At 42.4% G+C, this 27,687-nt stretch overlaps 1 protein-coding gene across 1 annotated transcript in view; it reads right to left on the bottom strand.

The window, feature by feature from the left end:
* The window catches only part of GNA12 (G protein subunit alpha 12), a 62,843-nt gene extending 35,672 nt beyond the window's left edge, over positions 1-27,171 (bottom strand). Inside the window, exons 1-2 of the mRNA XM_032766155.2 lie at positions 26,805-27,171; positions 9,461-9,676 (exon numbers count right to left, since the gene is read on the bottom strand). Of these exons, the coding sequence (XP_032622046.1) occupies positions 9,461-9,676; positions 26,805-27,119 (531 nt within the window). The 5' untranslated portion in view covers positions 27,120-27,171. The remainder of the gene's footprint in view (positions 1-9,460; positions 9,677-26,804) is intronic.
* Between the last annotated feature and the right edge of the window lie 516 nt (positions 27,172-27,687).

The raw sequence follows: 27,687 nt of genomic DNA, 5'->3' as shown, positions 1-27,687 counted from the left end.
AATACGCAGTCTAGGGGCTCTGGCCCTTCGGGACAGGGCAGAGCAGTAATCAGTCTAGAGGCTCCGGCCCTTCGGGGCAGGGCAGAGCTACACACAGTCTAGAGGCTCCGGCCCTTTGGGGCAGGGCAGGGCTACACACAGTCCAGAGGCTCCGGCCCTTTGGGGCAGGGCAGAGCTACACACAGTCCAGAGGCTCCGGCCCTTTGGGGCAGGGCAGGGCTACACACAGCCCAAGGCTCCCGGCCCTTGGGGCAGGCAGGCTACACACAATTGGCAGCGTCTAAGTTCAGCAAAGGAAGGGGGGAGTCTGCCACCCTTAAAGGGGTGGCAGGGGGAACGCAAGGCCTCCCACTCCACTGCATTCCAACCCGGGGCCTAGTAGCGGCGTGCCGCAAGGAGTCAGTGGGGATCCGGTCCGAAACACAAATCTGACCGGGTGAGCAGAGGGGTCCCACCGAAACACACAGACGAGGGTCAGTGGGATCCGGCCGACGCACACGACCAATCGGTCGGGCCTCTTTGTGGCCCTTGAAAAAAAAAAAAAAGAAAACTTTGTTAAAGTTTTCCCAAAGCCCCGCCCCCGGCTGCTTCCACCTCCCCTTCCCTGGGTACCTCGCCCTTCGCATGGGCTCCACCTGGATTCCAGACCATCGTTCTCGCTGGCTCGCAGCAGGGCGTCCAAGTCCAGTCCTCCGAGGTGGACCGCGGGGTCAGTGCGCTCCGATCCAAATCGCTCAGTGTCGCTGGGGTTGGGCCGGCCCGGATCCCACGTCACTCGGGGTAATCGGGTCCAGGCGGTCTTGGGTCCAGATCCTCAGGGGTACCGGGCGCTCTCCCGGGCGTACGGCATCCAGCCTCCCAGAGGCGAGCGTCCAGCGGCGGCACCCCGCTCTGGGTGCTGGCCCGCGGGGAAGGTCAGGCCAGGACCCTTGGATACCAGGCGAGGGTAAGCCGGGCCCAGCGGCGGAGCTCGGGCACCCAGTCTGCTTCTCCCCGGCGGCCTCCCTCAACTGAGGGCTGGACCGGGGTTTCATACTTCCTGTCCACGCCACCTGACTTCCTGTGGGCGGGAACAGGCCGAGGGGGCCTTGCACTTCCGGTCCCGCCCCTTGGCTTCCTAGGGGCGGGGATAGGCGGCCGGGCCTCTGCCCGGGGCTGTAGGGTCCTTAGCCTATGCCCAGTCTCAGGAGCGGGAGGGAGGGGACCCCCCTCGCTACATGGTCTCTATCCAATAATTTGTATAGAATTTTGTAGTTTTGTTTTGCATGGTGTCAGTCCTCAGGTTTTAAGTTTTCAAAAAGATACTGCAAGTACAATACTTTAGGGGACAGAACACCCAAAACCAGGGTTTTAAGTCTTGGTTCTGTCATTTAATTGCTGTGTGGCTTTGAGCATCTCACATTATTCCAGGATCAAGCAGAGAAGAAAAGTATCACTTCTCTCAAGGTCCACCCATAACTCAAGATCCAGTCACCTATGATGTCAAAGCAAGTTGTTATTTAGCTTGTTTGGATCTTAATATGCAAAAGTGGAGGAACTGGAATGTTTTGATCAGCAGTTAAATGGTTAAGTGCTCACATTTAACTTCAGCATTAATGCCCCTTCAAATGAACAGGGGCAGTTTACATCACTGAAAACTATTGTTTCAGAGCTGTCTGCATACACTACTACATCATATTACAGCAGATTCACATTCTTAAAATTATTTTCCCAGCCATGTGAGGCAGAGACAAACTTAAGTGAAAGTTTAGGTTCTGGAGCACAAGATGCAACCATCAGCACATAGGGCTGCTAAGAGACAGCTTACACAGAACTTTACAAATATTAGTAACTGCAAAACATCATGGGCAGTGAGTGACAAGAATGTTTCGGGCTAGTAGCACTGTGCTCAACCACTAGCTTATGCTGCTTGTAGGGACACCATGGACTTCCACATTGATACTAAAGTGTGGTGTTAGAAACATAAATGATGTTGTGCAAAGCTTCCCCATGATGCTGCAATTTCACACATATATATGTCTTTTCAGCAAGTAAATGAAGTGAACCCTTTCGGGAGATAGTGTTCCAAACACAGGTGTCCCATACAAAGACAGGGAATATCAAAGGAACCTATAAAAACAGTTTTTAAGTATTTTCTTGAGCTTCTACTGCAAACTGCCCCCCTTCCCCCAAAAAAGACTTCAGGGGTTCTAGATCATTTATAGCTATCTGCACAAGGAACTGCATGGAACACTCCCATTGGTAGTAGTGGAACATGAGCACAGCAGGAAGTTTCCTCCTACCTCTGCAACCCCCACAACCCCTCCATGCATGCCTCTCATGGATTGCTGCTTCATATAAACGCTAATACTTGGTGCTCTCTCATAGGTTCCAAGGTCAGAACAGACACTGTAATCATCTAGTCTGCATTCCTGTAGAACTCCCCCAAAATAATTTCTAGAGCATCTCTTCCCAATTTAAAACTTGCCAATAATAGAAAAATTCACCACAATTCTTGGTAAATTCTTCCAATGGTTAATTACTCTCACTGTCAAAAATTTGCACCTCCTTTGCAGGCTGAATTGGTCTAGCTTCAATTTCAGCCAGGTTATACCTTTCTTTGCTAGACTGAAGAACCTAAATGTTTGTTCCTCATGAAGGTACTTACAGACCATAATCAAGTCACCTCTTAAACCTTGTTTGTTAAGTTAAATAAACTGAGCTCCTTTTATCTATCAAGGTAGATTTTCTAATCTTTAAGAGGGCTGGGGTCCTGGGATAAAATTCACATTTATACTGACAAACAGTAGTCTCTCTTCTTTGCTTAACAAGTCCTATTAGGCCCACATGTGTTAAGGACTGTATCCATTGCTATGGAGCAACACCAAGATACAGATAGCTAATTTAGCTGAGCTATGCTCACACATCAATTTTTGTGTGCATCAATGTTGGGTAAGAAGTCCCCCTCCCAGACACATTAAAGTGAATAGCAAGTGCGTGCACAAGAAATAGCTTTTGCAAATTCTATCCCTTGTTGTTTGGATGCAAGACCTGCTGGATAAAAAAAGGAATCTGCTGCCAATCTTACTTTCAGAGAAGTGGAGAAAGAGGGTTGAGCCTATGCCATCTCACTGCTGCTTAAGAGAGTTGCCATGATTTCCCCCTCACACACACTGAGTATATCCAGTATAGGAAGAGGTGAGAGTAAATCTACCACCCTTTCTTGCATCCATGGGACAGCTACTATTCTTGCATTGCGTTTCCCTACGGCCTTTTTGACACAGAATGGAGCCTTCAGCTGGACAGGAGGTCACCAAGAACTCAGTCTGATGGACTTGGGAACCAGTGCTGTTCCAAGAGGGTGCAGTCATGGCTGCAACACTGAAGCCCTACAACCCTGAGATGTTGGTACATATGGAACTCCTGTTTACACAAGAGCACTTGGAATTGCACCCAAGCCTCAGATTCTTTGCTTCCATGTATTAGAGACAAGCAACCAATGATTCTGTAATAACAAGCTCCTTTGTGAAAGTAACCATGCAAATCAAGTATTCTGTCTCCACCTGCTGGCAGGGAGGAATGTAATCCAAGTATCTGAAGTGGCACAGAAGACCTCAGAAAGAATAAGCGTTACAGGGTATCTATAATGTAGTGATAAAATGTATTCCTTTCAAAAATACAGACAGAAAATATGGGGGGGTGAAGAGAGTCACACACTGATTACAAAAGTATTCTTATTCCTGTAGCTAAAAAAATGAGGACAGCGACCTGACAATGTAACCAAATACACAATGAAGCTTTTGTCCCCAAACTACTTGCTTGCATACAAGGAACAGAGGAACTTGGGAGGGGAAGAGGAGGGGGGGCGGGATGTGAAGAGAGTGAAATTGGTTAGCCTGATTTAGGAGAGAGACACTGAAGCAAAGAAAATACTGCTATTGTGGAATCCACCCACTCAGTTCTAAGAGGCTCAAATACCCAGACAGGGATTTACAGGCAGCACTTGGATGCATTGTGTATGAAACAGAAAGCGTTGATAAACGCCTAGAGGCAGTTCCTCTAGTCTAAGTGAAGAAAAATTTCAGATATTAGATTATGGTTAAATAGCCATTTTAATTCACCAGGCTTTCCAGTGCTAAACCAATCATTAAGTTTAGCACTACAAAGGAAGGCACCTATAGATTCAATTTTTTTTTAGCTATAGGTAGTCAATCCATGCATCACTTTTATATATATTACACACACACACAGTTCAGAAGCAGAACTACTGCTATAATATGGTTTGTAGACAGGTACATTGCATAATGACTGTACAAAATGTTACTACACTGAGCTTAAGTTTAAAACAAAAGAAGTTTAGTGTTAAATTGATTGGAAGACCACCCTGAAGATATTTTACAGCGTTAAGCAAGCATCCCTAAGGCCTGTTTATATCCAGTTGTACCAGTTAGGTGTTAAATAGTTAAATTAAACTGGTGCAAGAGATTGTACAGGCACTTGTTTCACTTAAGATTAAAAATCAGGCTTATTTCAGTTTAAATCAGTAATTGGTTTAAAAAGAACTAAGGAGCAAAACTTCTACGTGGATAATTCTATTTAACCAAGTCAGTTTAAAGTCACACCTTTAGTCAAACCAATTCAGTCTCTCACATATACACAAGACCTATAAATCAACAGAGATGTTAAATCTGGTTTACATCTATTTAGACAAATTTAAGTGCCCACGTAGGGATTTAACCAAACCAGTGCACAGGTGTGGACAAGATCTAAACTAGTATCTACAATACGGGGTCATAAATAAGCCTTCCACTTTATAGCATTTGCTTGTTGAAAAATTGTGGGTGTTCAACACAAAAAAGCCAGACCACAAGCTACTCCCAATCTCCATGACCTCAGCCACCAGCCTTTTGCTACATCCTAATGAGCTTAGGCATGGCATGAATAGCCCTAAGAGCCAACAAGAAGCAGAACCATTCCATTTATTAAGCAGCAAGATTATTTTTGAAAGGTCTTGTCTAGTAATGGGTCAGTCTGGAAACTAGTACCTATGCCCTTAAGAATATTTTAATTCCATGTACCACATATAGTAGAACCTCAGAGTTATGAACACCTCAGGAATGGAAGCTGTTCCTAACTCTGAACAAGATGTTGTGGTTGTTCTTTCAAAAGTTTACAAATGAACATTGACTTAATGCAGCTTTGAAACTTTACTGTGCAAAAGAAAAAAACGTTGCTATCATCATCTTAATTTAAATGAAACAAGCACAATAACAGTTTCCTTACCTTGTCAAATCTTTAAGTATTTTATGTTTAACAGAACTGTACTGTATTTGCTTCCCCTCACTCCCTATCTCTGCTGCTGCCTGATTGCATACTTCCAGTTCCAAACGAGGTATGTAGTTGACCAGTCCGTTCATAATTCTGGTGTTCATAATTCTAAGTTCCTACTGTACACTTATGAAGCTTTAACGCAATAAACTATAATTCTCTTATATTTAAGGCATCATTCCGATTGTATCTGTGTGCCAGATCATGCATTATACAGTAGTCGATAACTTTGAATTGCTGTCTCCTTTCTTAAATTATGTTATTCACAGCAGGCTGCGTTACAAGTAGTATTCTGTACTGCTATAGGTTACATCTATGCCTTTGCATATAAAATATCCCCAAGTAATAGTTCTGGGGCCCATAACAGTTCTGTTTCCCCTAGAATCCATATAATATATTTCTACATAACTAATTTAAGTCATGGTTACATTAGAACAGAGGTTCCCAAACCCCATGAGGTGCACTGATGAATTTACTGGAGAACACAAGGGCCTGATAGGTCAGCACTAAAGGGCTGGCAGTCTGGAGGGGGCTCTGTCTGAGCGGTCTTGGCTGAAGGGACAAAGCTCCCTGCCCATCTCATTCCTCCATTTCTGCAGCCACCAATCAGCAGTCACCCTCCTTTGCTGGGAAGGCCAGAGGGGACTCTGAGAACTAAAAGCCAAAAGCTGCACCCCAGGAGTACTGATACTCCTGCCTGACACAGCCCCCTGCTCACCCCAACCCTTCAGCATGCAGAGCCCTGTCCCCTTGCCTTTCTGGACAGAGTCTGCACAGGGAAAGCAGACAGGACCACAGTGAAGGACCAGGATGGGGCAATGTCCAGCGGGTGGGGAGGGGGGCAGTACTCCACTCCCCTCTTGACCATAGCCCAGGTCATTTTCCCTGCAAAGGGTCGGGGGGGTAGGGACAAGGACAGACAGGGAACCAGGACCCAAGAGCTGAGATCACCTGACCACTGCAGGGAGCAGAACACTTCCTCAGCTCCCAGTGGTGAATACCCCCATGGACCCTCCTATGGGTACTGGGCACCCCTCCCTCTCCTTCCCCATGCATGGGACATGACTCTGAACGGAGGAGCTCGGCAAAAAGAGTTTGGGAATCTCTGCATTAGATTTTACAAATACTACTGAATTCAACATAAAGGTGGAGATCTGGTGTCTTTAGCATGCATCTCTGCCTTCCATTTGTTTAAAGCTTGTAGCTGAAGTTCAAAAATGCAAATGCAAAAGCAGCCTTAATTTATAGTCTTGGAAAACTTCTTGTATCAAGGAAGTCGTCTTTCCAATATAATACAATTTCATTGCTATTCAGTGATGTGGAGGGAGCATCCGACCTATGTAACAGTTCTCCACTCTGCCACCTGCCCCCACCCCCGCAATATACTTAGTCATAGTGTAATAGTCAAAGGTTGTTTTTCCTGTAACTAACAACTTCAGCCACTTACAAGAGGTGAGTTTCCAACCCCATTATCACAGCTCAAGTGGTCATAAAGCATTTAGGTCTAAGCAGTCTCAGTTATTTAGGGTTAGCAAGTATAAGAAAATAATTTACAGAGTTAGGCTGGCAAGCCAGACACCTGCATGAAAGACTTCAATCTGCAAATTAAAGGATGTTTAGGTATGGTGAAAACATACAAGATTAATTCGTAAATTGTTAAAATACCTAGGAAATATTTATCCTAAACAAATTTCCAAGGACTATTAGTTGTGGTGGGGCTGAGGTATATTGGCAAGGGTTTGGTTGTTTGTGTGTTTTTGTTGTTTTGTTTTAAATAAAACCCCTTGTGGCATTACCACACATAGTGAAATAGAATATACAGCTTTTTCTTTGAGGAATGCAAAAAAACTTACTAAATTGAAAAAGCTCTCTAGCTATTTTAAAAGAGTCACTCCTGATCTGAGAATTTTTAAGTCATGTTTCAGCAAAAGCACAATTTTACAGTTATAGTTAACATTTCTGGAAAAGGGATATAATGTAACTACTGACAATCTTAAATGTAATGGCACAAAAATCAGAGCTTTAACACTATGGCATGGACCCTTACTACTAAAAGACACAGCTAAACAGAAATGTTTGTTTCAATCTTGTTATAAGATATTCCATTAATTCCAGTTATTCCTTTTAGGGCCAAAAAAGGAAGACACAGCAATGCTGTAATTCCTGCCCTTAAACTTCAAGCACATTCCATTTCAAGAACTTCAGAGTTTATTTATGCAATTAGTTTTCAGAAACGCTTTTCCAGAGTCAGGCAACAATGAGAATATAAAGAATGGTATATTATGTTTTAGGAAGTTATTGAAATTAAGCCAAAAACTTGACTCCTTAGAAAAAGAGCAGCCACTTTGCTTTCTTGTATGAAAGTACCAACAAAAACATCGCAGACTTGTGCATCTGTGAGCACAAGAGCATAGTGCAAGGGAAGACAAAATAATTTCGGATATAGGCAAAGAATACGTTTTAGTGCTATGCTTAGTCTAGGTAAATTATTAGTGTTACATTACTGTCAGTTCCATGACATTACAATATCTGTTACTTTTACATGTCAGTGCCTAGGATGTAAAAGAACTAAGATTATTTTGGACTGCCTATTTCCTCCTTAACTATGAACTGACAGCGTGGGGGTGGAAATCTGCACAAGTAACAGCTTCCCATTCCAGACCTTAAAAGTACACAAACTAATCTCAAATCTGGAGAATTACAATCCCTACCGGATGGAAGAGAGAGGCTCTTAAACCCAACGTTTTAAGATGTCTCGGATCACAGCAGCACCCAGAAGGGAGTCTTTAGAATACTTGTTCATTTCCACTTTTTATGTTTGCTTAAATCTAAAACTCTGCACTTGACTTTGCTTCTCTCCCTGTCCTGTCAGCCTCAAACACTATGGCTGCTCAGAGGGGGGAGATGGAATGGCATTTCTTCTCCTGTCTGAGGAGAGGGGTAATACTGAGAGTGTAATATAGTAAGAGGAGGCCCCAACTTGGAATTCAGTGCTACTGAGCTCACCTTTGCATCTGGCAATTCTCACATAAGAAGTTACATTCTCCATCACACAGAATTAAATTCCTTTCTTTGAACACAATGTTATTTATAGCAGCAAAGCAAGGAAAACATTACTTAGAATAAAAGTCCCTCTTTTGCCCAATTTTAGGAAGTCAAAACATCTTTCAGTGAAAAAAAGTGTTTTATGTGAAGTTACAGAGTGAGAAACATGGAACATAACATATAAGCAGAGAAGCTAAGCCACTTCAGTGGCTGGTCAGATTTTAGTTATCATACCACTGTTTGAACCCAAATAGGTAGCCACATCTTGAGGTTAGCGACAACCAAAAAACCCCAAATCAATCAAAAGACGCTATAGTCCCTCTACAACCACCTCATTATTTGGGCTGGGAGGGGAAGGGGAGAAGAGGAATGGAGAAGACAAGACAGGGGAATAAAGGGTGTCATCAACTGCTCCAACAGGCATAAAATAAATAAATATTATATATAATGTTCATTCATATCAAAAACAAAAATGTTCAATATCAGAAGTGCTTTCTTATCATACCTGCATTTTATATTATGCAATGAGTTTTCTGCTGAACTCTAGAAGTCTGTTTTAAAAGGAAAATGGGAAAAAAAAAAAGAGTTTTTATTTTTAGGCTGACATCCAAATGCTGCCTCAAGTGCAACTTGCAGATATAAAAAAGGAAAGGAAAAAAAAATCCAAGAACAGCTTGGAAAGGGATCACATTAACTTCAAAAGAGTTGATCTGCAAATAGCAGTAGCCTGCCAGCATCAATATAATACAAGTTGGCAAAACTGGACAAATAAAAAAAATTGTGCATTAATCAGTGGCCTGCTATGATCAGCCCAACTGAGCAGCTCAGGTTTTGGGGGGGGGTTTTGTTCAATCATTTCCTGCATTTTTTTGGTTCCTCTTGTTCTTCCAGTCTATCCAGTCTTGTCCACTTTTTCTCATAGTTTTTTTCAGTTTGGCTCCAATTACTACTCATTCCTGCTGCTATAGAACGCTCAGATTTATAGCATTGCACAGCTTGCTTGTAGTATGGCCACACACCGGATTTAGCAATCTGTTCTTAAACTGGATTTAGACTGAAAACCCTCCGTTTACAACACTTCAATCACCATACAGTTGAATATACTTACCAGCTGATACTCACTCCGACGGCTAAAAGCTTCCTTGATCCCAGAATCCCTCCAGAGTGCGCTCAGTGCAGGTACATACAACTGGAATGTAGCAGGCTCTATAGACATTCCAGATTTGTTTTCAAAAGCCATCAAAAACATTCCATGCTTCTCGTTCTCCGTGTACTGCCAAGGAATCCCTAGTTTGTCCCGTGCATCAACGAGAACCTTGCAGCCCTACAGAATGATTCAGATAAAACAGAGTCAGTGATCAAAAAATAAAAGTATAAAGGAACTCAAACTTAAAAGTACATGAACCTTACAGTGGCACAAGTCAGTAGTCCTGTGGGAGGACAATTCAGAAGTGGATCCAAAATATGCTCCATTGCAGGGAGAAAATGTATGAAGGAACAAAAACTTTCCTTGTTTAAGCAACATAATTGCTATATATCTGGTGGGGGATGGGGAGAAACACTTTTACAATGACATGGTCAGACAGCAAAGTATAAAAATGAAGACCTATATCAAATATATACTCAAATATTTTCTGTTTAGCAACTTAGAAGCAACTCCCACCCCATCACTGTATTATCCAAACATCTACTGAAGCAGACACATGCCTGAAACAGTGTTAAACATTGACATCGCTTCTCACCTGTTCTTAGCAGTTGGATACTGACATCAGTTATGTCACATCCTACCCCTGAGAAAGTTAGACTAACTCAACCCCACAAAAGGCAGTTTTAATGATGATTAATTGAAAGATTTGGTAGGATTGAAAAGCTGAAATAATTTTGGTTGCACACACCTGGAAGTCCTTCAATTCAATAGTGCACTCCTATCCCTCAACCCAAATTATTTTTTCCCCTGAAGTACTGCAGAGACCTGCAGGTCTATTGCACTTATTAGCCATGACCTGAAATACACAATGTATTGTAAGAGCTACCAGAAAAATCTGCTGGAATATGAAACTGGCTTAAAAAGGAGGAGGTGGGAGCACTGTGGAGGTTATTTAATAGATGGAGTGTTTTACAAAGTTTTCTTGATACAGAACCTAGGGGAATACTTAGGAAACTGACGGTTGCCATGTAAAATGAAACAGGAAGTTACCAAAAAACATCACTGTCAGTTGGGTATGTCAAACAGAGAGCTGGCCACACCTCCCCTCAAAGCTTAGAAAGGAGTTATTCAGCATGGAAGCCAAAAACTATTTTAGAAAGGGCATACAGCATATTCTATTGAAGTAAACTAGACTGATTTACAGATCATGCCCAAGAACACTATGTCAAATAAAAAAAAGTGAAGACTCATGGGACATATCTATGTGTTTACCACATAGCCTTAAAGAACCAGAGCCATTTTGCTCAGTCATGTAGTTGGAGTTCACATTAGAAGCTGGCAATTTTAATTAATTTTAATTTTAAATTGCCATTGACAATTTTTAGTGGACTCCTAGAGGTGTTCATGTGGCTGTGAAACAGAGCTTTGAAACTAGCAGTGTGAGTTCCAACATAATACCATGCCATTTTCTAGTGAACTTTAAGTTAAATAGCTTAGATCCTATTCTGAGTTTGCTCTGTTCTCAAGACACCTTTTTTCACCAAGATGCTGTCTCCAGCCAGTTTGTAGGCAGAACAAGACATTTCAGTGTATTTGTAATAAATATTTAATATTATCCTGTGCGTTTTCATACTGCAGGGCTGGGCAAAACAGGCACAGTTTGTTCCCTAACAGCAAGCTTCCTTTTAACTTGCCACATTCACAAAAAGGGCTTTTTGGTGAGTAAATTGCCACTTTCTGATTTCATTTTTCTAACAATCAGATTTTGGGGGAAGGGGAGGAAGATATCTAGCTCTCTAACCAAATAGTTCTTGATGATACAGACTAGACTGAGTCAGTCTTCATCATGGTTTGAAGTTTTACACAAGGTTTTTATTTCATGCTGAACGCACAAGATAAATAAAATATATCTTTCAGATTTAAATTTCAACATCCATTAAAGCACATCCATGTTCAAGACTTCCATAGACATCTAGTTCTTAAAAGAAGAAGCAATTCGAACGATAGATATATCAACTACAAGGTTTGGTTTTATATGAGCTAACTGATTCATTGGTACAACATTTGACATTTGTTGTAAGCCAATTTAAAAATGAAACTGCTTTGTTTAGAGGCTTGAGGGATTTTTTTAGTTTTCTTTTAATACATACAGCACTGAAGTCTTGTTTTCAGCAGCTTTCAGCCCAAACTTCTAGACCAAGGGTCTGAAGCTTTTTGTTTAGGATATTTGACAAAACATTTTGTTTAAAAACAAACATGCAATCTTGGATTACTTAACAAGTCTGCAATTAACATTAGAGTATAGATATAAATACCGCATCTGCTCCAGCCACTTAAAAACACATAGCAAGGATATTGTGTTAAAAAAAATTGGAGAGGGACAGAGTTGAGAGACATTAAACAGCATTGAGTGCCACAGAAAGGACTTCAGAAACCATTACATAGTAATGTTCTTACTAGTGCGACTTCCCAAATAAACAGATAATCTTGAACAATGTTCATTTTAAAACATAATCCTCCAGACACTGTTCAGAGAACATGTTTTCCTGACACCAAGCACACAGTACAAGTCACCACTTATATCCTCAAAATAAGGTACTAAAGATACGCATTTAGGATTTTGATTTTTTGGACTGACCCAAAGCTGAAAAGCCTGTTCTCATTTCCAAATAGTTAATTCACCCCCTCACGGATCCAAGTCTAAATCTGTTACTGTATGTGAAGCTCTCACCATAACTAAGAAGGAAGACAACAGAATATACAAGGCTATCTTTCAGAATTGCACAGACTCTACACATTCTTTAAAACTCATCACTTACACAAACGTACCACTCTGGGACGAATTCAAAGTCACTCCTTTTTTTTTCCTCCCCAGAACTGGCTTTGTACTGAGCAGTGGAAAACTGCTATTTTTGGACTTAATGTCAAGGTTGTGTTTTATTGCCTATCAATATACAGAGCAATGTTTGGGGGTTGTTTTTGTTTTTTTAAAAGAGGAATGGTTATTTGGGCTGTTCTCCAGGGAAGCTATCCAAAATACAATCACATCAGTTGTTGCCATTTCTATCTATCATGTCTCTTAAGTTTGGTTGCAAATATGCATGTAGTGTTCCAGCCCATACAAGCCAGCTCTGACCTTTCACCGGCTCAGGCTCCAGCTCTCCAGAACCATCTCATTCAGCCATTTACTGTTTAGCTTCGCTAACTTACAATTTTAAAACAGTTTCAGGCTTTACCCATCTCATTGCTTCAGCATTTCCTTAAGACTCTCTCCAATGAATGGCTAAGTGATGTTACAACAGCTGCTTACAAGATAATGGAATTCCCATCAACATCATAACTTTAATATTTTTTAAATTTCAGATATATGTTTTATTGCCATACAATGGGTCTGCTCTGATTTTTCCTGCTTCCACATATACAAAAATACCAAGGGAGGAGTTTATTCTTGTTATTGTTTCCCCATCTGTTTGGAAAAAACCAGACAGCCGATGTGGAGATGTTTTGCAACTGTCTGCCTATGGTGAATAACATAGCTGGAGTCGACATATCTTAGGTCGAGTTACCGCAAGGTCTACACTGAGGGGGAGGGGGGAGAGTGTGTCAATGGGAGAAACTCCCCCGTTGACTTACCTTACTCTTCTCATTGGGAGTAGAGTATATGGGTCGACTGGAACGTGATCTGCTGTTGATTTGGCAGGTCTTCACTAGACCCGCTAAATCGACCACCGGTGGCTTGATCTCAGAGCATCAATCCCGGCGGTAGTGTAGACATAGCCTTTGTTAGGTTAGAAGCTTTAGACTGATGGTTATAAACTTGAGCTCATTTTAGATCAAGCAACAGGCTGCTCAGACACTTAATACAAATAGTCAGCCAAGATTATAAGACTACTGTCAAGATGGACAGAGAAGTAACACCTAGTCACTGCAATCCTATCACTTGTGCAACTTTTTTCATCCACAAAGATGGAATTTCAGAAGCAGATATAGGACAAATGCAACATAAGAGAAAAGGCAGATTTTCTCTGTATGGCACAGCAGGCCACTCCCTTTTAAAATATCTTCCCCTTCTCTCTCCAGCTCCAGTGTGGTACCAGCATTAGGAGTTGTTCAGAGAACTGCTTGCCTCTAACTACCTAATCATCTGCCACTGATGAAAAAGGCAGACTAAACTGCAATTAAAATGAACAATTAATCATATCTTGGCCTGGATACTCTCTTTGATCTATATATTCACTCACTATGCAATAAGTGAAGATTAAGATTTAGGACAAAGCAAGATCCCAACAAGAGGGAATCCAATCCCAAAATTTCTCCATTTCCCTAGAGAAACAAATAAGAAGACGGGAGTGAATGGGAAGGGAAGGACTAAGATTTTCCCATCAACAGGAAGTTATTCAAGTAAAGTGATGCCCCAGGTTAAGTCTCATGGAGCACCAGGTGCCCACTTCAGAGAAGTCAAAAATTATAAGTAATATTTTTACCTCTCCTCTCTTAGGAACCTGTTGTTCCTTGAACAATTAAAACTGGAAAGTAACCAGTAGTACAAGTTTTCACAAAGAATGAAAGCACATTTCCCTCCCATCTCAAGGATTTTAAACCTTTTTAAACCTTTAGTCCAAGGGTCATATCAGATGAACAACACGTAATTTATACCACTTGGTGAAGGAATGGCACAATTGAACTCTGTACTTTTACACCCAGAAAGAAGCCATGTGCCTCACTGAGTGAGCCCTCTCTGAAACGGGAGATATTTATAAACTGTATATGGGCTTGAACTCCTGAGTCATCTGGAAAGAGTGAATATGATTAATTTATACCACTTTAGGTCCCCCATATAATCCTAAAAATGGATCAAATGATTAGTTTTGCCTAACCAGAATTTGAATGCTCAGGCTACACCTAAAGTGCACAACTGTTCCTGAGTATGGAAGGTCTTAGAACATACAGAAGGAAAACAGACTGACTTGCAAAAAATTAGGGGGTTTTATGTAAGATAGAAATACTGGTGCAAGTCAGAGAGACACTGCACTTGGACAGAACCTCACATAAGGATCCCACTTGGATCAAGATCCCAAAACTGAACTCTCCTGAACAATCTAATGGTCAACAGGAAAGTTACTTTAATAGAAAACATAGCCCTATATATATTTTGTCAGGCCAATTCTGACCCTCCCATTAAAAATAAAATCAAGCCATTCTTTCCAGACTCCTAATAAAGACTCTTCAGGGACACAGCTTGAAGAAAACGGGAAGTGCCAGGGTGCAGGAAAGGAAAAAGAGGACTAGAAGAAAAAGGCTGCAAAGATTTAACTTGTACCTTCAAGAAGCTAGGCTTTTGACCCAATCAGTACCCATCTTGATGGAACTCCAATGTGTCTCCTGGATGTGAGACAAATGGGATGCTACTACACTCCATCAATGACTCTGAATTGCCAACACAATGCCTGCATATCTTACACTTGAGAACCTCCTGATGTTTCAAAAAAGACATTTTTCATCTATTTTTATAGCTTAAGTATATTAAAATCAAACGTTTAACAGGTGTGTTTGCATTACATAAATTGCACAGACTTTTAGATATTGAGACAATATCACTGCCTTGAAGACTCTGCAATCTAACAAAGAACTAAGAATTTCTATTGGATCCAGTTAGTCTGTTTTTCTATAACTTCATTGCTTAGTTGTGTTTTACTATTTCATACAAAGCCTTGTGAAAGGAGCTACCTTTAGATTTAGTCATTCACAAGGGGATGCAAGAACTCCCAATTGGTCCCCAAAAGTGTGAGTGAGGAAATAGCAATTGGCATCCATCTAGTTACACAAACAACTTGCTGGGGGCTTGTACTGGTATACCTATACATCAGAGGAGAATTAGGAGGCAAAAAGATGTTTTCTAGAATCAGTGCAGTGCAGTTACAATTCCCTACTTTCAAGCTCAGAAGCAAGTGAGTCACAAAGTTTGTCTTTCCAAATGTAAGGAGAGGTCTCATTTATAAATTTTTGTTCATTTGACTGCTATGTCTGAGAGAATACAGATCTGCTGTACTCCAAAATACTTATGAGAAGTGGCTTTTTACCAGATTAAAACTCTCAAGATTTTACAACTTACCCAAGTGATAAAGTTTTAAAAATTCTTACATAACCTGGCCCTCTCAACTCAATAAAGTTCAAGATAAGGAACACAGAAAATAAACTATAAGAAATCCTCACCACTCTGGAATGCATAAAAATATCATATAACACTGTCCTTTGCCAAGGCAATCATAGCGTGACCCCTTGTCTGTCTTTTCCAGATCTTCAATGGCTGAGCTTTCAAGAGCCCTCCAAGATGCTGATATCTCTGCCATCACCCTCAGCAATAACATTCCATTTCTTTCTTGCTTTGGAGAGTTTAGTTTGTGTTCTTGTCATGGTGCTATCCCTTAAAGCAAAGGTTCTCAATGAGCAGTATACATACCTCTAGTGGTACACAGAGGTCTTCCAGGGATGTCTCAACTCATCCTAGATATTAATCTAGTTTTACAACAGGCTACATGAAAAGCACTTGCAAAGTCTGTACAAACTAAAATTTCATACAACGACTTGTTTATACTGCTCTATATACTATATCAGCATTTCTCAACCTGAGGCCACAATTTCTTTTATAATTATACGTAAACATGAGAAAGTAAGCAAGTTTTCAGGCAAGCATAACGTGCTGAGACTTTTGGATTTTTATGTTTGATTTTGTAAGCGAGTAGTTTTTAAGTGAGATGAAATGTAGGGTACACAAGCCAAATCAGCCTCCTCAAAGGGGTACAGTAGTCTGTAAAGGTTTAGAACCACTGCCTTGAAGGAGCCAATAAGCAACTCCAAATAAACAAAGTCTAAAAAAATATATAACTGAATGCATAGACAACTTGTGATCATCTGAACCCTAGTAAACCCAATTTTTAGCACAGCCAGTGTGAGAAATCATTGCCTTATTAATGCAAATATTGTACTTGAAGAAGTCAGAAGATATGGGATACAGTGAAATAATATTATTTTCAGTCATTTACTTTGAGCCCATTTAGAAATCTTATCGGGAGCTCAACCGCTGAAGTTGAGAAATACTGGTACACTCAGTGCTTGTCTGCACTTGAAACACTAGAGCAGCATAGCTGTACCACTGCACTGCTTCAGTGCAGACACTACCTACACTGATTGGAGGAGTTCTCCTGTTGGCACAGGTAATCCCCCCCTCTCCCGAGAGGCAGTAGCTTGGTCAAAAGAAGAATTAGAATACAACATACAAAATATGAATGCCCTGGAGGCGGCTGCCTATGGGCTTTATTTTAAAAAGCCTTTTTTGGTCATTTGCCACAGATACTACTTTTAACTAGTCCTGTGATATCTAGTTTGATTTTCCCAGCTACAGTACTAACCTGAGCCAAAAAGGCTTGTTTTGTAACATTTTAATTATACTCATAACAGCTAAAATTTCATTATTAGTATTGGTATTACAGTAACACACAGAAGGCCAAAATCAGGACTGTATCTTGCCTATTGTCATGCACACCAGTTCACCTACAAAAATTCAAATTCACATGAGATGGTGCCTGTCCAAAAATCATGAAAAACAGCTTCATTATTTTGCTATGACAATTAGCATGGAAAAAAGGATTATTTCTACTTGCAAAGCAAGTTCCCTCTCTCAAAAAAGATGAGTTTTTTGTAACTGATCACATTTCTTTAGAAAATAACAGAGCAAAAAAGGTTTACTTTAAAAAGTAATTAGTTAATTCGGTAGAAAGGAAAGATAGTTACACTGTTTTGAGATAAACTATTGAAGTGTTTTAGTTAACAGACACCTTCCATATGAAAAGTTAATTCTTAGCTGTAACAGAAGAAAAAAATCTTCATGTTTAAGACAATAGTGTACTCCGCTGGGTGAAGTCTCACTATCCCAAAAGATCACATACCTTGCTGAAGACAGGCCTACAGATAGACTGTGATATTAAAGGTGAGGGAGGCAGAGGTAAGTACTAAAAAGGAAAATAAACCATTTTCGGTAACCACCAGCTCATGTCTGTGAAGTCAGCATGGACATGGGAAGAAACCAAACAATGCAAGTACCACCAGCCTGATGGGTCTACTCTAGCACGTAAGTCTACTAACATGAAATATTACCCAGAGTTCTACATAACTGAACATTACTAAAGTTTGCTCTAGCTGACCTAGGAATTGTCTTAAGGAGCCACTTCAAATGCATTTCAGTTCCCGTGTAATTAGTAACATGATTCATGATTCCCTACTTTACAATGGATGGGCAACAGAATGTAAGCAAGCTACATGTGAAGCAGTGGAGCAATAACCTTTTCCAGGCTTTTAGCCGTTAAAAAACATTGTCAGACCTCAAAAAACTGTAAATGGCCAATAGTTTATACTACACCATTTAAGATAGTATATTCTACATTTAGGAACTGATGTGACAAATGAATGAAGTTCTGCCAACTCTTGTGATTTCATTGTGACTCTAGCCATGTTTCTTTTTAAAAAACCTGCCTCATGAAGAAAGAAAACACGAAGAAAGTTTGCCAACTCATGAGTTTTCACTCATTCAAAATGGCCAACATCTCCTATTGCTGTGAATGGGGCTGAAGCCAGGAAGATGGCTGCCATTTCATTACAGTCAATCTGCATGTGGCAATGAAACTGCCACATCCTACTGTTTTCAATGAGACTGAAGTCACGCCCATGTGCAAAATGGCTGCAACTCTATGGTTCAGTGGCCTAGACAGGACACAGGGACTGTGAGAAGCAGCAGAGACACTGTACAAGGTAGACGAGGAAGATCAGGAGGCAAATTAAGGGGATGCAGTGGAATAAGGTGTGGAAATGAGTGGAGCGGGGTCTGGAGGAGTGTGGGAGTGCTACCCATATTTGGCAGAGAAGTGGGAGAGAGGAGGGATGTAGGGAAGTGTGCCTTCCTACAAAAGACGAAACCAATTCCATAGTCTATACAGTAATATCACTCATATAACTAAGTTTTTATATGTTTATCTGTAACTCGTCAACCCTAAATGTAATATAAGTTTATGTACAAGTCTGAATTATGATGCATTAAGTCAGTGGCTCTCAAACTATTTACCATCCAGCCCTTCTTTTATCAAAGAAGGAGAGAGTAACAGGAAATGGACAGCAGTTCCCTTATCTTGGGGTGTGGGGGTGGGTAGGGTGAGCATAAGTGGAGTCTCCATCTGAGCAGTCAGGGAGAGGTATGTATTTTAGGAGTGACTCTGCAACCTAATACTATCACAGATGCATTGGTAGGGGAGTAGAGGGCAGTTAAAAGTCAAGACAGACTAAAACAAAAAAATATGTTTTTAAAATCTCATTATTTTTGTTCTCTTGATATTGACAATACTGTGACTGTAAGCAACATCATCATTGTATGCAATGTTGTAGCCATGTCAGTCCCCGGATATTAGACACAAGGTGGGTGAACTAATTACTTTTATTGGACCAACTGTTGACAAACAGAGAGGAGCTTTTGTTCTTGCATAGAGTTGTACTTCTTCAGACCCAAAGAAGAGCTTTAGCTTGAAAGCTTCTCTCTCTCTCTCACTAACAGAAGATGGTCCCATAAAAGATACTACCTCACCCACCTTATCTCAGCAAAATCACTCACTGAAACACTGGACCTTACCACGAAGAAATGCTGAAGTTTTCAGACTAGACTCATTTTCCCCATGGTGTATTATACTAAAAACTAATAAAGTGTTTGGTAAACAGTATTTTGTAACAAATGAAGAATTTTTGATAATTTAGTATTCTGAAGCAGTTGCTTGAATTCCTGTATTCACTCACTTAAAATTCACAAGCTTTTTCCACAGAACACACTAATGGTGTGTTTAAAATACAGCCGCCTCATTTAATGGAGTGTTTGAATCAGAAAGGGATAGACAATACCATTAATTTCAATTTTTATATATCTAAAATTTAGCCACATAGATGTTTTACTCTTGATTGCTTATAGAAAAAGTAGTCGTTTGAAGATGAAGTATTACAGTCTGCTAGAGAATGGAAGTGTTGCTCAGTACAAGAGATATATCCCGAAATGCCAGAAAAATCTTTTGAGTCTTAACTCACCATCCACATGAAACTTATGTCACGTACTGTACTTTATTTGCATGGTGGAACGATATAAGTAAATACTTAATCCAGTGCTACCCAGGTGAGAGCAGGGTAAATAGTAAAGATGACTACTCTTCCAGACTGCGAGCCCAAATAAAATATATGAACAAAGGAAAGTGTCATTTACTTAGTCCACAGGAACATAAACATTAAGAAACATTTGGATTAGCTGTGGAATCTCTGTATTTGTAGCAGCAATGACGTCTGCTTGTCTGCAAACTGTGAAAAGACTTCTTGTCTCCAAAGAAATCCAATGAGATGCAGCAGAACAAAAACTTCATGCCACAAATGAAGCTTGCGACTAGAGTTCAAGGTAGAGTAACCACTGAACCCAGAGGTGCAGATTGGTACAAACCCTTTGAGAACTTTCAGAATTAAGTTAGTAGTTTTTTCATTTAATTTGGATCTTTACAGATCAAGTGCTATGAACTTATGACTGACCCTAGCTCATAACTGGCTAATATAGGGGTTCCCAACGCTGTGCCCACAGGCGCCATGGTGCCCGCGGGGGCATCTAAATGTGCTCGCGTCCTGGCTGGCGGTCAAGCATCCGCCAAAATTCGGCCGCATTTCGGCAGTGATGCCTCTGGATGACGCCGCTTGCCGCCGACAAGCGACGTCATCTAGAGGCGTCGCTATGCTCGACCACCGCCACGGTCCTTCATCTGGCGCCCACCAGACAAAAAGGTTGGGGACCACTGGGCTAATATGTTGAAAATTGCTGAAGCAGCTTCTAGTACTCTGAATTTGATGTGCTGATTCTGATCTATGAAGTGGACTGAGACCACCCCTCTCCTCATACTGTACTGGCATAGTTTCAGTCAACAGAGGTGGACACAATGTTACCATCTCTCATGATTTTGTCAAGAGTATCATAGTTACTGGTTTCTTTTAAATCCCCAGCTCCTGAACTCAAGGGAATATGTGATGATTCCAGCCTTCATTCTTAACGAAAAAGTAAGTTTCTAGCTCTATGGATGTGAAAAAAGCTTCAAAGTGTGATCCCACTGAACGTTAAAGGCTCAAAAAGCAGAAGGCAAATAAACACACCACATCTATTATTTTTTAGATGATCTCACGATTTTAAAGCCAATCATGATTTTTTTGGTGAGCCTGACTCATGATTTTTGAACATTTTGGGTTGGCAATACTGTCAACATGAACTCCTCTTGATCTGAAAGGGAGGGGAACTGCTGGTGGAGCCCCCTCAGCTCTAGAACAAAGTCTCTCCTTCCCTGTTGACCTTTAGAGCACAATGCCAGGTGTTTCTATTTGCATGGAATGATGTAAACATAGGCTCATCAGATGAAATAGATTTGCTAACGAGTAAAAGAGCTGTGACTCTTTAATTTTGTTTCTGTAATTTACAGAAGGAGTGCTTAGAGTCTGTATAGACACTCCTTATGTAGACATATAAACCTCCCCTCCCCAAGAAAACCAACAAATGAATTATCCTATGAACAGGAGACCCCTGGGTCTCAAGCTCATACTCACTATGCTGACAGCAGCAACTCCAGCCATCACTCAAGCATATTTCAATGACTAGAGAATGTTTGAACTGTAATTGGGTATAGGGTTGATTTCTTCACCTTCTCCATTCCCAAGTGGTTTAAAAAAATTAAATGTGAGGCTTAGACTGGAAAATGTCAAGGTTTGTATCTTTACTCTCCAAAGACTAATCATGTTCTGTGAGATCTGTGAACCCATGAGTTAACTGAATGCTATTTTGGATCAAGAGTGAATATTTATCAAAGAAATAAGCATCAATAGTAACTGTTGATGGTATTCATTATCCTGTCAGGCATGATGTAGTCAGTTACACTGACCACTTTCCTTCTGACCCAAACAAGAAACTATCCAGATATACTTAGGGTTGATGGAATGTGGGATTTATTACAGTAATTTTGCATTGTGCAATTTATTAAGTGTCTTATTGATTCTATTCCAAGTGCATTGCAGAGGGCACCCAGAAACAAATTTCAACAACAATGGCCCTTTACAATTAAGTCAAGAGTAAAGGTGGCAGTGATGCCGGTAGTTTTATTACAAAACAATCTATATCTTGAAGACATATTAAGAGTGGACGGAAGGTAACAGTCATTAAGTACCAATTCAATCATACAATGTAAGGTCTAATTAATTACAAAGCCATGTGTATACTTCCAAGGGCTGACATAGTTCTATTACAACACTTATCTACTGAATATTCTTTAATTACAAAGTCGGTTTTAATGTAAGAGAATTCAATAGATAAGTCTGCTGTAATATAACCACGCCAGCTCTTTGAGGTGTGCAGCTGCCATGATCAAGAAGAAAATGATATTGTCCTGTGACAGACTAATGAAGAATCAACCATACCTACTACAAATCAAAAAAACACCAATCAAAAATCAATACCCAGAATATTTTACCTGTACAGTGAAAGACTATTGAAGGTCAAGTATTGCTAATCCCTCACAAGTTCTGAATCCAAACATGCAAACCCAAAACATTGTGGATCAAGACCAACTTATACAGCAGCATGTGGAACTCCCAGTAATGACATGACATTTCTCCCTGGATTCTCAGACTAATATAAGGGTTATGGTTTTTCTGCATGTATTATAAAGAGCCAAGTTTGTCCAAGGAGAACAATCAGCTTGCTCACGTAAGTGCAATTTACAGCTGAATTCAATGGTATTCTCCAATTCGACCCTTTCTATTGCCTCATAAAACATGTCTGCTTCAGACAAACAACTGATCAAGCACAAACCTTTTCGCTTGTGCAGCCATAATGAGAGTGCATATCTGTACAGCATCCTGGAACTTTTCTATTCAAAGTCCACAACTTAAGTTATGGATTGGAATGTCTAGCAACAGTTTCTCTGAACTTTTCAGTCACTTTCAAATTCAGGTTGTGGACTGAAAAAAATCACTCAATGCTCCTTACAGTTTTAATTGGTTTAGTCCATTTCAGTATGGACACTAATTTGAAATAGCTCCACAGATTACACTTTATGCTTTTTTTAAAGCTGAATTCAACTGTTAGATTTCTGTTCAAAGTAATCACACATGCTGGCACACGCACTGCTTTGGTGTTAGTGGGTAATTTTAATTGTTTTCTCATGCAGTGAAGCCTGGCTCATTTCCATTTTTGTGGTGCTCTATTTTAAAAGTCAAAAACAAATAGAAAATAGCAACAAACGTATACAGGAACATCAGAGTTATGACTCACGAGGTCACAGTACAGCCAGAGGTCCCTAAACCTTCATTAATTGTAGTCAGGAGGACCAAGAAGGGGAGCAGTTATTTTATGTTTGAAGAGCAGTTATTCAGTTTGTTCTTTGACACTCAGATGGGAATGCCAATAAACACTTTTACAGAATAGCAGCAGCAATAAACCAGATCTGAAACTTGCAACATGCAAAGACTTCCTCAGTCTCTCCATACATTTGAGATTCTTCAAAAAAAAAAAAACAAAAAACAAAAAACAAAAAACAAAAAAAAAACCACACACACCACAGCAGTTACTCCTGTTCTATCCATTTTCCACTTCCAGGTGGGTGTGCTGAAGTAATGGAGTCTGTGTACTCAAAAGCAGAACATTAACACTACCGCTTTTCACTTCAATCATCAAAAAGTTTCAAAGTTACTTTGAAACTTAGCCTTGATTAACAAGCAAAACCCTAGTTAACCAGTGATTATTTACTTTAAACCGAAGCAAGACTAATGTATTTGAAGATTGCCCCACAATGCCAGAAAAAGCTAGCAAGGCTCTGAACCATCACCTGTACTATATGGAAAAGTAAATTTTGGATCACAGGTTTACTTATTTCAGCATTTTGTTTTTAAACCGTGACCTCCCACAAGGAGGAGAGTCTAAGAACCATGCATTCATGCTTAATTTGCAACAAGATACAGGAAAAGTAAGAGGCTGTGGAGTCAGAAAGGAAGAAGTGGGAGTTTTAATAAAGGAAACAAACCAGTTGACATCAGAGTCAATATGACAAACTATATGCACCAACTCATGCCATTTTATTTAATCCATATACAATGACCAAGTACTACTTTCAGAGGCACCTTAGAAAAATCGCAATGCAAACCATCAGGAGGGCATAATCTATTCTCTATCAGAGAGAAATTTAATCATATTGGGGAATAAAAGGTGACCTTTTAATCCAAGATATTTACACTCCATTTCTAGCAAAGATCCCAAAACTCTAGAAGCTTTAACAGAACTGCTCTTTGATAATGCTGACGAGTAGTGTGGAAAGAGGAGCTAAAATGCAATTCATCTGTCAGCAATAGGGTCAAGCAGAATTCATATTTTATAACGATAAAAATGTTTAAATTCTGGACCACAAGACCCCAGGGATGAGGGGTTCAGGGTGTGGGAGGGGGGCTCAAGGCTGGAGCAGAAGGTTGGGGTTTGTGGGGATGAGGGCTCTGGGGTGGGGCTGAGGTTGAGGGGTTCAGGAGGGAGCTCAAGGCTGGGGCAGAGGGTTGGGGTGCAGACTCTAGGGTGGGGCCAGAGATTAGTGGTTTGGGGTGCAGGCTGCCCCCCAGGCTGTATTGAGGAGAGGACTCCCCTGACTACTCTGTCACTGCAGCAGCTTGGGGCTGAGGGACGGGCACCTCTCCCCACCACAGGAGGTCTGAACTGGGGCTGGCCAGGAAGAGCGCCTGCCCCCACTGCAGCCATGAGCCTCTGCGCAGGGCTTAACAGGCAGCTGCGCGGCCATGTAGCTTAGAGGGAACTTAGGTTTGAACATGTTAGCCAATCGAAAATAAGTTTGTTCCACGATACTGTATTTCGACTCCACTTATTAAACCCAGGTTGAAATTACAGGCAGCTCCCCAACATCCATGGTGGAAGAATGAACTATTTTGAAAGGTGAGAGTACACCTACTTTTTGTCAACTGCGACCACTAAAAACTCAGACAGATGCTGTCCACTTGTCTAGGAGAGGGGCAAGATAAAGTTATTATAACCAGGGTTTCTCACACAGTTCTGTCCCACTTCTTTTTCTCCCCTCACACAGTCCACTGCTCTTTACCATCATTTTAACTCAGCTTAAGGTAGCACCAAAATAAACACACTAATCCAAGATTCACACTGCTCACTTTTGCGTGTACTTGAAACCTAGTGATACTCTTCTCTTCCCTCCCTTTTCGCCCATTCTGGAATACCAGGGGAAGAAAGAGAGAAGCAAGTTGTTAAGCTATGGATTTTGCGGCCTGAGCTCTCCTTGTGCATTATATATGTCCACTTCTTCCTCCTGCAGTGGAGTATAAAGCCAACCCATGGCACTTGCCACCACAGGGAACTCCTTTTTTCCCACCCTTGCTACCACCCATTTTCAGTGACTTGCCTCATGCTTCTTAAAAGCAATTCAGGTAGTGGAATTAAGCTACGAATGGTGTTCCCATTCAGTTTGGATGGATGGGGAAGCTTCTGAAGGAGATCCTGACTGCAAGAGTCACTTATTAGACTTGTGCTTAAAGAGAGCGCTGTAATAAAAAGGTTATCCTTGGAAGCACATCTTATGACATAGAAGCAATTTTCCTTATCTCAGATGGTTCACAAACCCCTTCCTTGATTTCTGCAGGAAATCCCACACCAACTACAAGTTTCCTCACAAGTATGGGTTCATGCAGAAGTGAGGAAAGTCCTATACAGATACATAAAAAAGGTAGGCAGGGACCCTTCCTCAGAGGGGAACAAGCTCTCTTGGTAGCCCTGCATTTGTATGGAGAATATAAGAAACAGCCCTGGTACAGACCATGTATCTATTTTTCTGTGCACAAGGGCTCCTTGTATTCCCTTGGTGACCAGCTTTTATGCACTTGTAGGATTGTTTTAAAACTGTAGTTCACTACCAGGTTTCAGGGCATCTGCCAACACGGCTGGTATTAGATTCGCTAATGCCCAGGGCAGAAAGCTGAAGTCCCACCATGTGGAACTGCAGCCCGGGGCCCCGAACCCTTCCACCTGGGGCTGAAGCCGAAGCCTGAGCAATGTAGTTTTGTGTTGCCCCCTATGCTGTGGGGCTCCAAGCAACTGCCCTCCTTGATACCTCCTAACACCAGCCCAGGTTTTTATATGCAGGAAACAGTTGTGGCATAGCTGGGCCAGGAAATTTTTATAGTATGTTGGGGGAGGCCTCAAAGAAAAAGATTGAGAACCCCTGTTCTAAAATATGACTACCACCTGGTTATTATGCAGAGCACCTAAGGCCCCCAGGCGGAAGATGTGGGCAGTCAATTTCCCTAAGCTCTCCACACATTGAGGATGTTCTTGTACATCATGGCCCTGAACTCCAGCAACCGTTCTATCCTCTCACCAGGAAGTCATCATGCCATAAGCCCCTGAGCACTGGGGGCTCCGCAATAAAGATGTAAGCATTGACTAAAGGTCCAACCTCTCTCCCAGTGTCCCAGTCGGGGTGCTCTCAATCTTGAGGCTATCACTCAATGGCCTCAACAGACTCTTGTGCAATCTCCTAGATACATCTCCACAAGTCTTTGGTGTTAAGATTCCCCCATTCTCTTTAAAATGTTCCCCAAATTATAGCTTTGAACTCCTGTAATCTATGCACCAATACAGGGACCTCCCCCTCATCTTCAGGGTCATCCTCTAGGAAAGGATCCTCAACACCCACTCCTCAGGGTGGAGATCCTCCTCTCCCTCTCACTTGCCTTCTTCCAAATATGGGGGTGCCCAGCTCCCCTGAGGGTGTTCTCATCGTGGTTTCCCAGAACATACCTATCCCCCCTTCTCCTCTGGGTCTTCGAATTCTCTCCGGAACCCCTCCGTGGGTGTCTGGGCCCTTTGAAAACATCCTCTTGGATAATAATCCAGAAACCCAGGAGGCCCTGTACTCCAACTCACCTTTAGGCGACCCTCGTTCATGGCACGGCACCCCCGTACCGACAGAAGCCCCAAAGGGCTATGCCTGCTGCCCGATAGAGGCCCAGGGCTCCATCAGCCCAGTAACTCTTTGTCCTGCATGGGGACCCCTCCAACCTTGTCCCCACCCCCGTGGGGGCTGTTCTCAGGTCGGCCCGAACTCCAGCTGCTGTTGCACCCCGTTTTCCGGGGCAGAGTGACCCCCCGCCCCGGGCTCCAGCGCCCCCTCTGCCCCAGCCCAGGGCTCGCCCCTACCTTGACCACGTTCTCGTAGATGATGGCCCGGAACTCCAGCAGCGCCTTCTGGTCGAACTCGCGGCCGTGGATGATCCGCATCTGCTTGAGGAAGGTGGACTTGCCGCTCTCGCCGGCGCCCAGCAGAAGGATCTTGACCAGGCGGCGCACGGCCCGCCGCTCCCGGGCCAGCATCGCGTCGATCTCCCGGCTCCGCCGCCGCGCCTCCCGCTCCGAGTCCCGGCTCCGCTCCTTGCCCTCCCGCCGCGGCTCCCCGCGGCTGGTGGCTTCGGCCGGCAGCAGGCAGCGGCTCAGGGTCCGCACCACCCCGGCCATGGCTGCTGGGGAAGGGGACGGGATCGGCACTCACAGCCCCGGGCACCCCACCAGCGCCCCTAGCACCGGGCGGAGCCGGCCAGACGCTCGGAGCAGCCGCACTGGGGGGGCTAAGGGCCGGGACCGCCCATTCCCCCGCTCCGCGAGGCGGCGGGGGGACGCTGCAAGGGGAGGGGTGTGGCCCAGGGAGCCGCCGGCCTGGCGGGGAGGGGGAGCCGGAGGGGCGCGGCCCGGAGGCCCTGACCGGGGAGGGGCTGGTGCCGCGGCGCCCCTCAGTTGGGGGGGCGGGGCGCGGTTCAGAAGCCTGAGGAGAACGAGACGCGGCCCTGCGGGAGAGATCTAGCCGCTGGGGTAGCTCGGAGCGGGCCGGTCCCACGGTTACTAGCCCAGCTGGCACCTACAGAGCTCTGTCCGTGAGGGGCGGGGGCGGGAGTTCTCTCAGCCCACCCTACGCCTCATTGGCCAATGGGGTGTCAATCAACGTAGCCCGCAATCCGACTGGGCACGCGGCACTAAGGGAGAGTGGGCGGGAGGAAGGCAGGAGGAGGAGAAAAGGGGAGGAGCTCCC

Source organism: Chelonoidis abingdonii, chromosome 9 (assembly GCF_003597395.2).
Source record: "Chelonoidis abingdonii isolate Lonesome George chromosome 9, CheloAbing_2.0, whole genome shotgun sequence".
Lineage (NCBI taxonomy): Eukaryota > Metazoa > Chordata > Testudines > Testudinidae > Chelonoidis > Chelonoidis abingdonii.
Note: the sequence above shows the minus strand (reverse complement) of the source record. Positions and strands in the feature narration are given on the sequence as shown.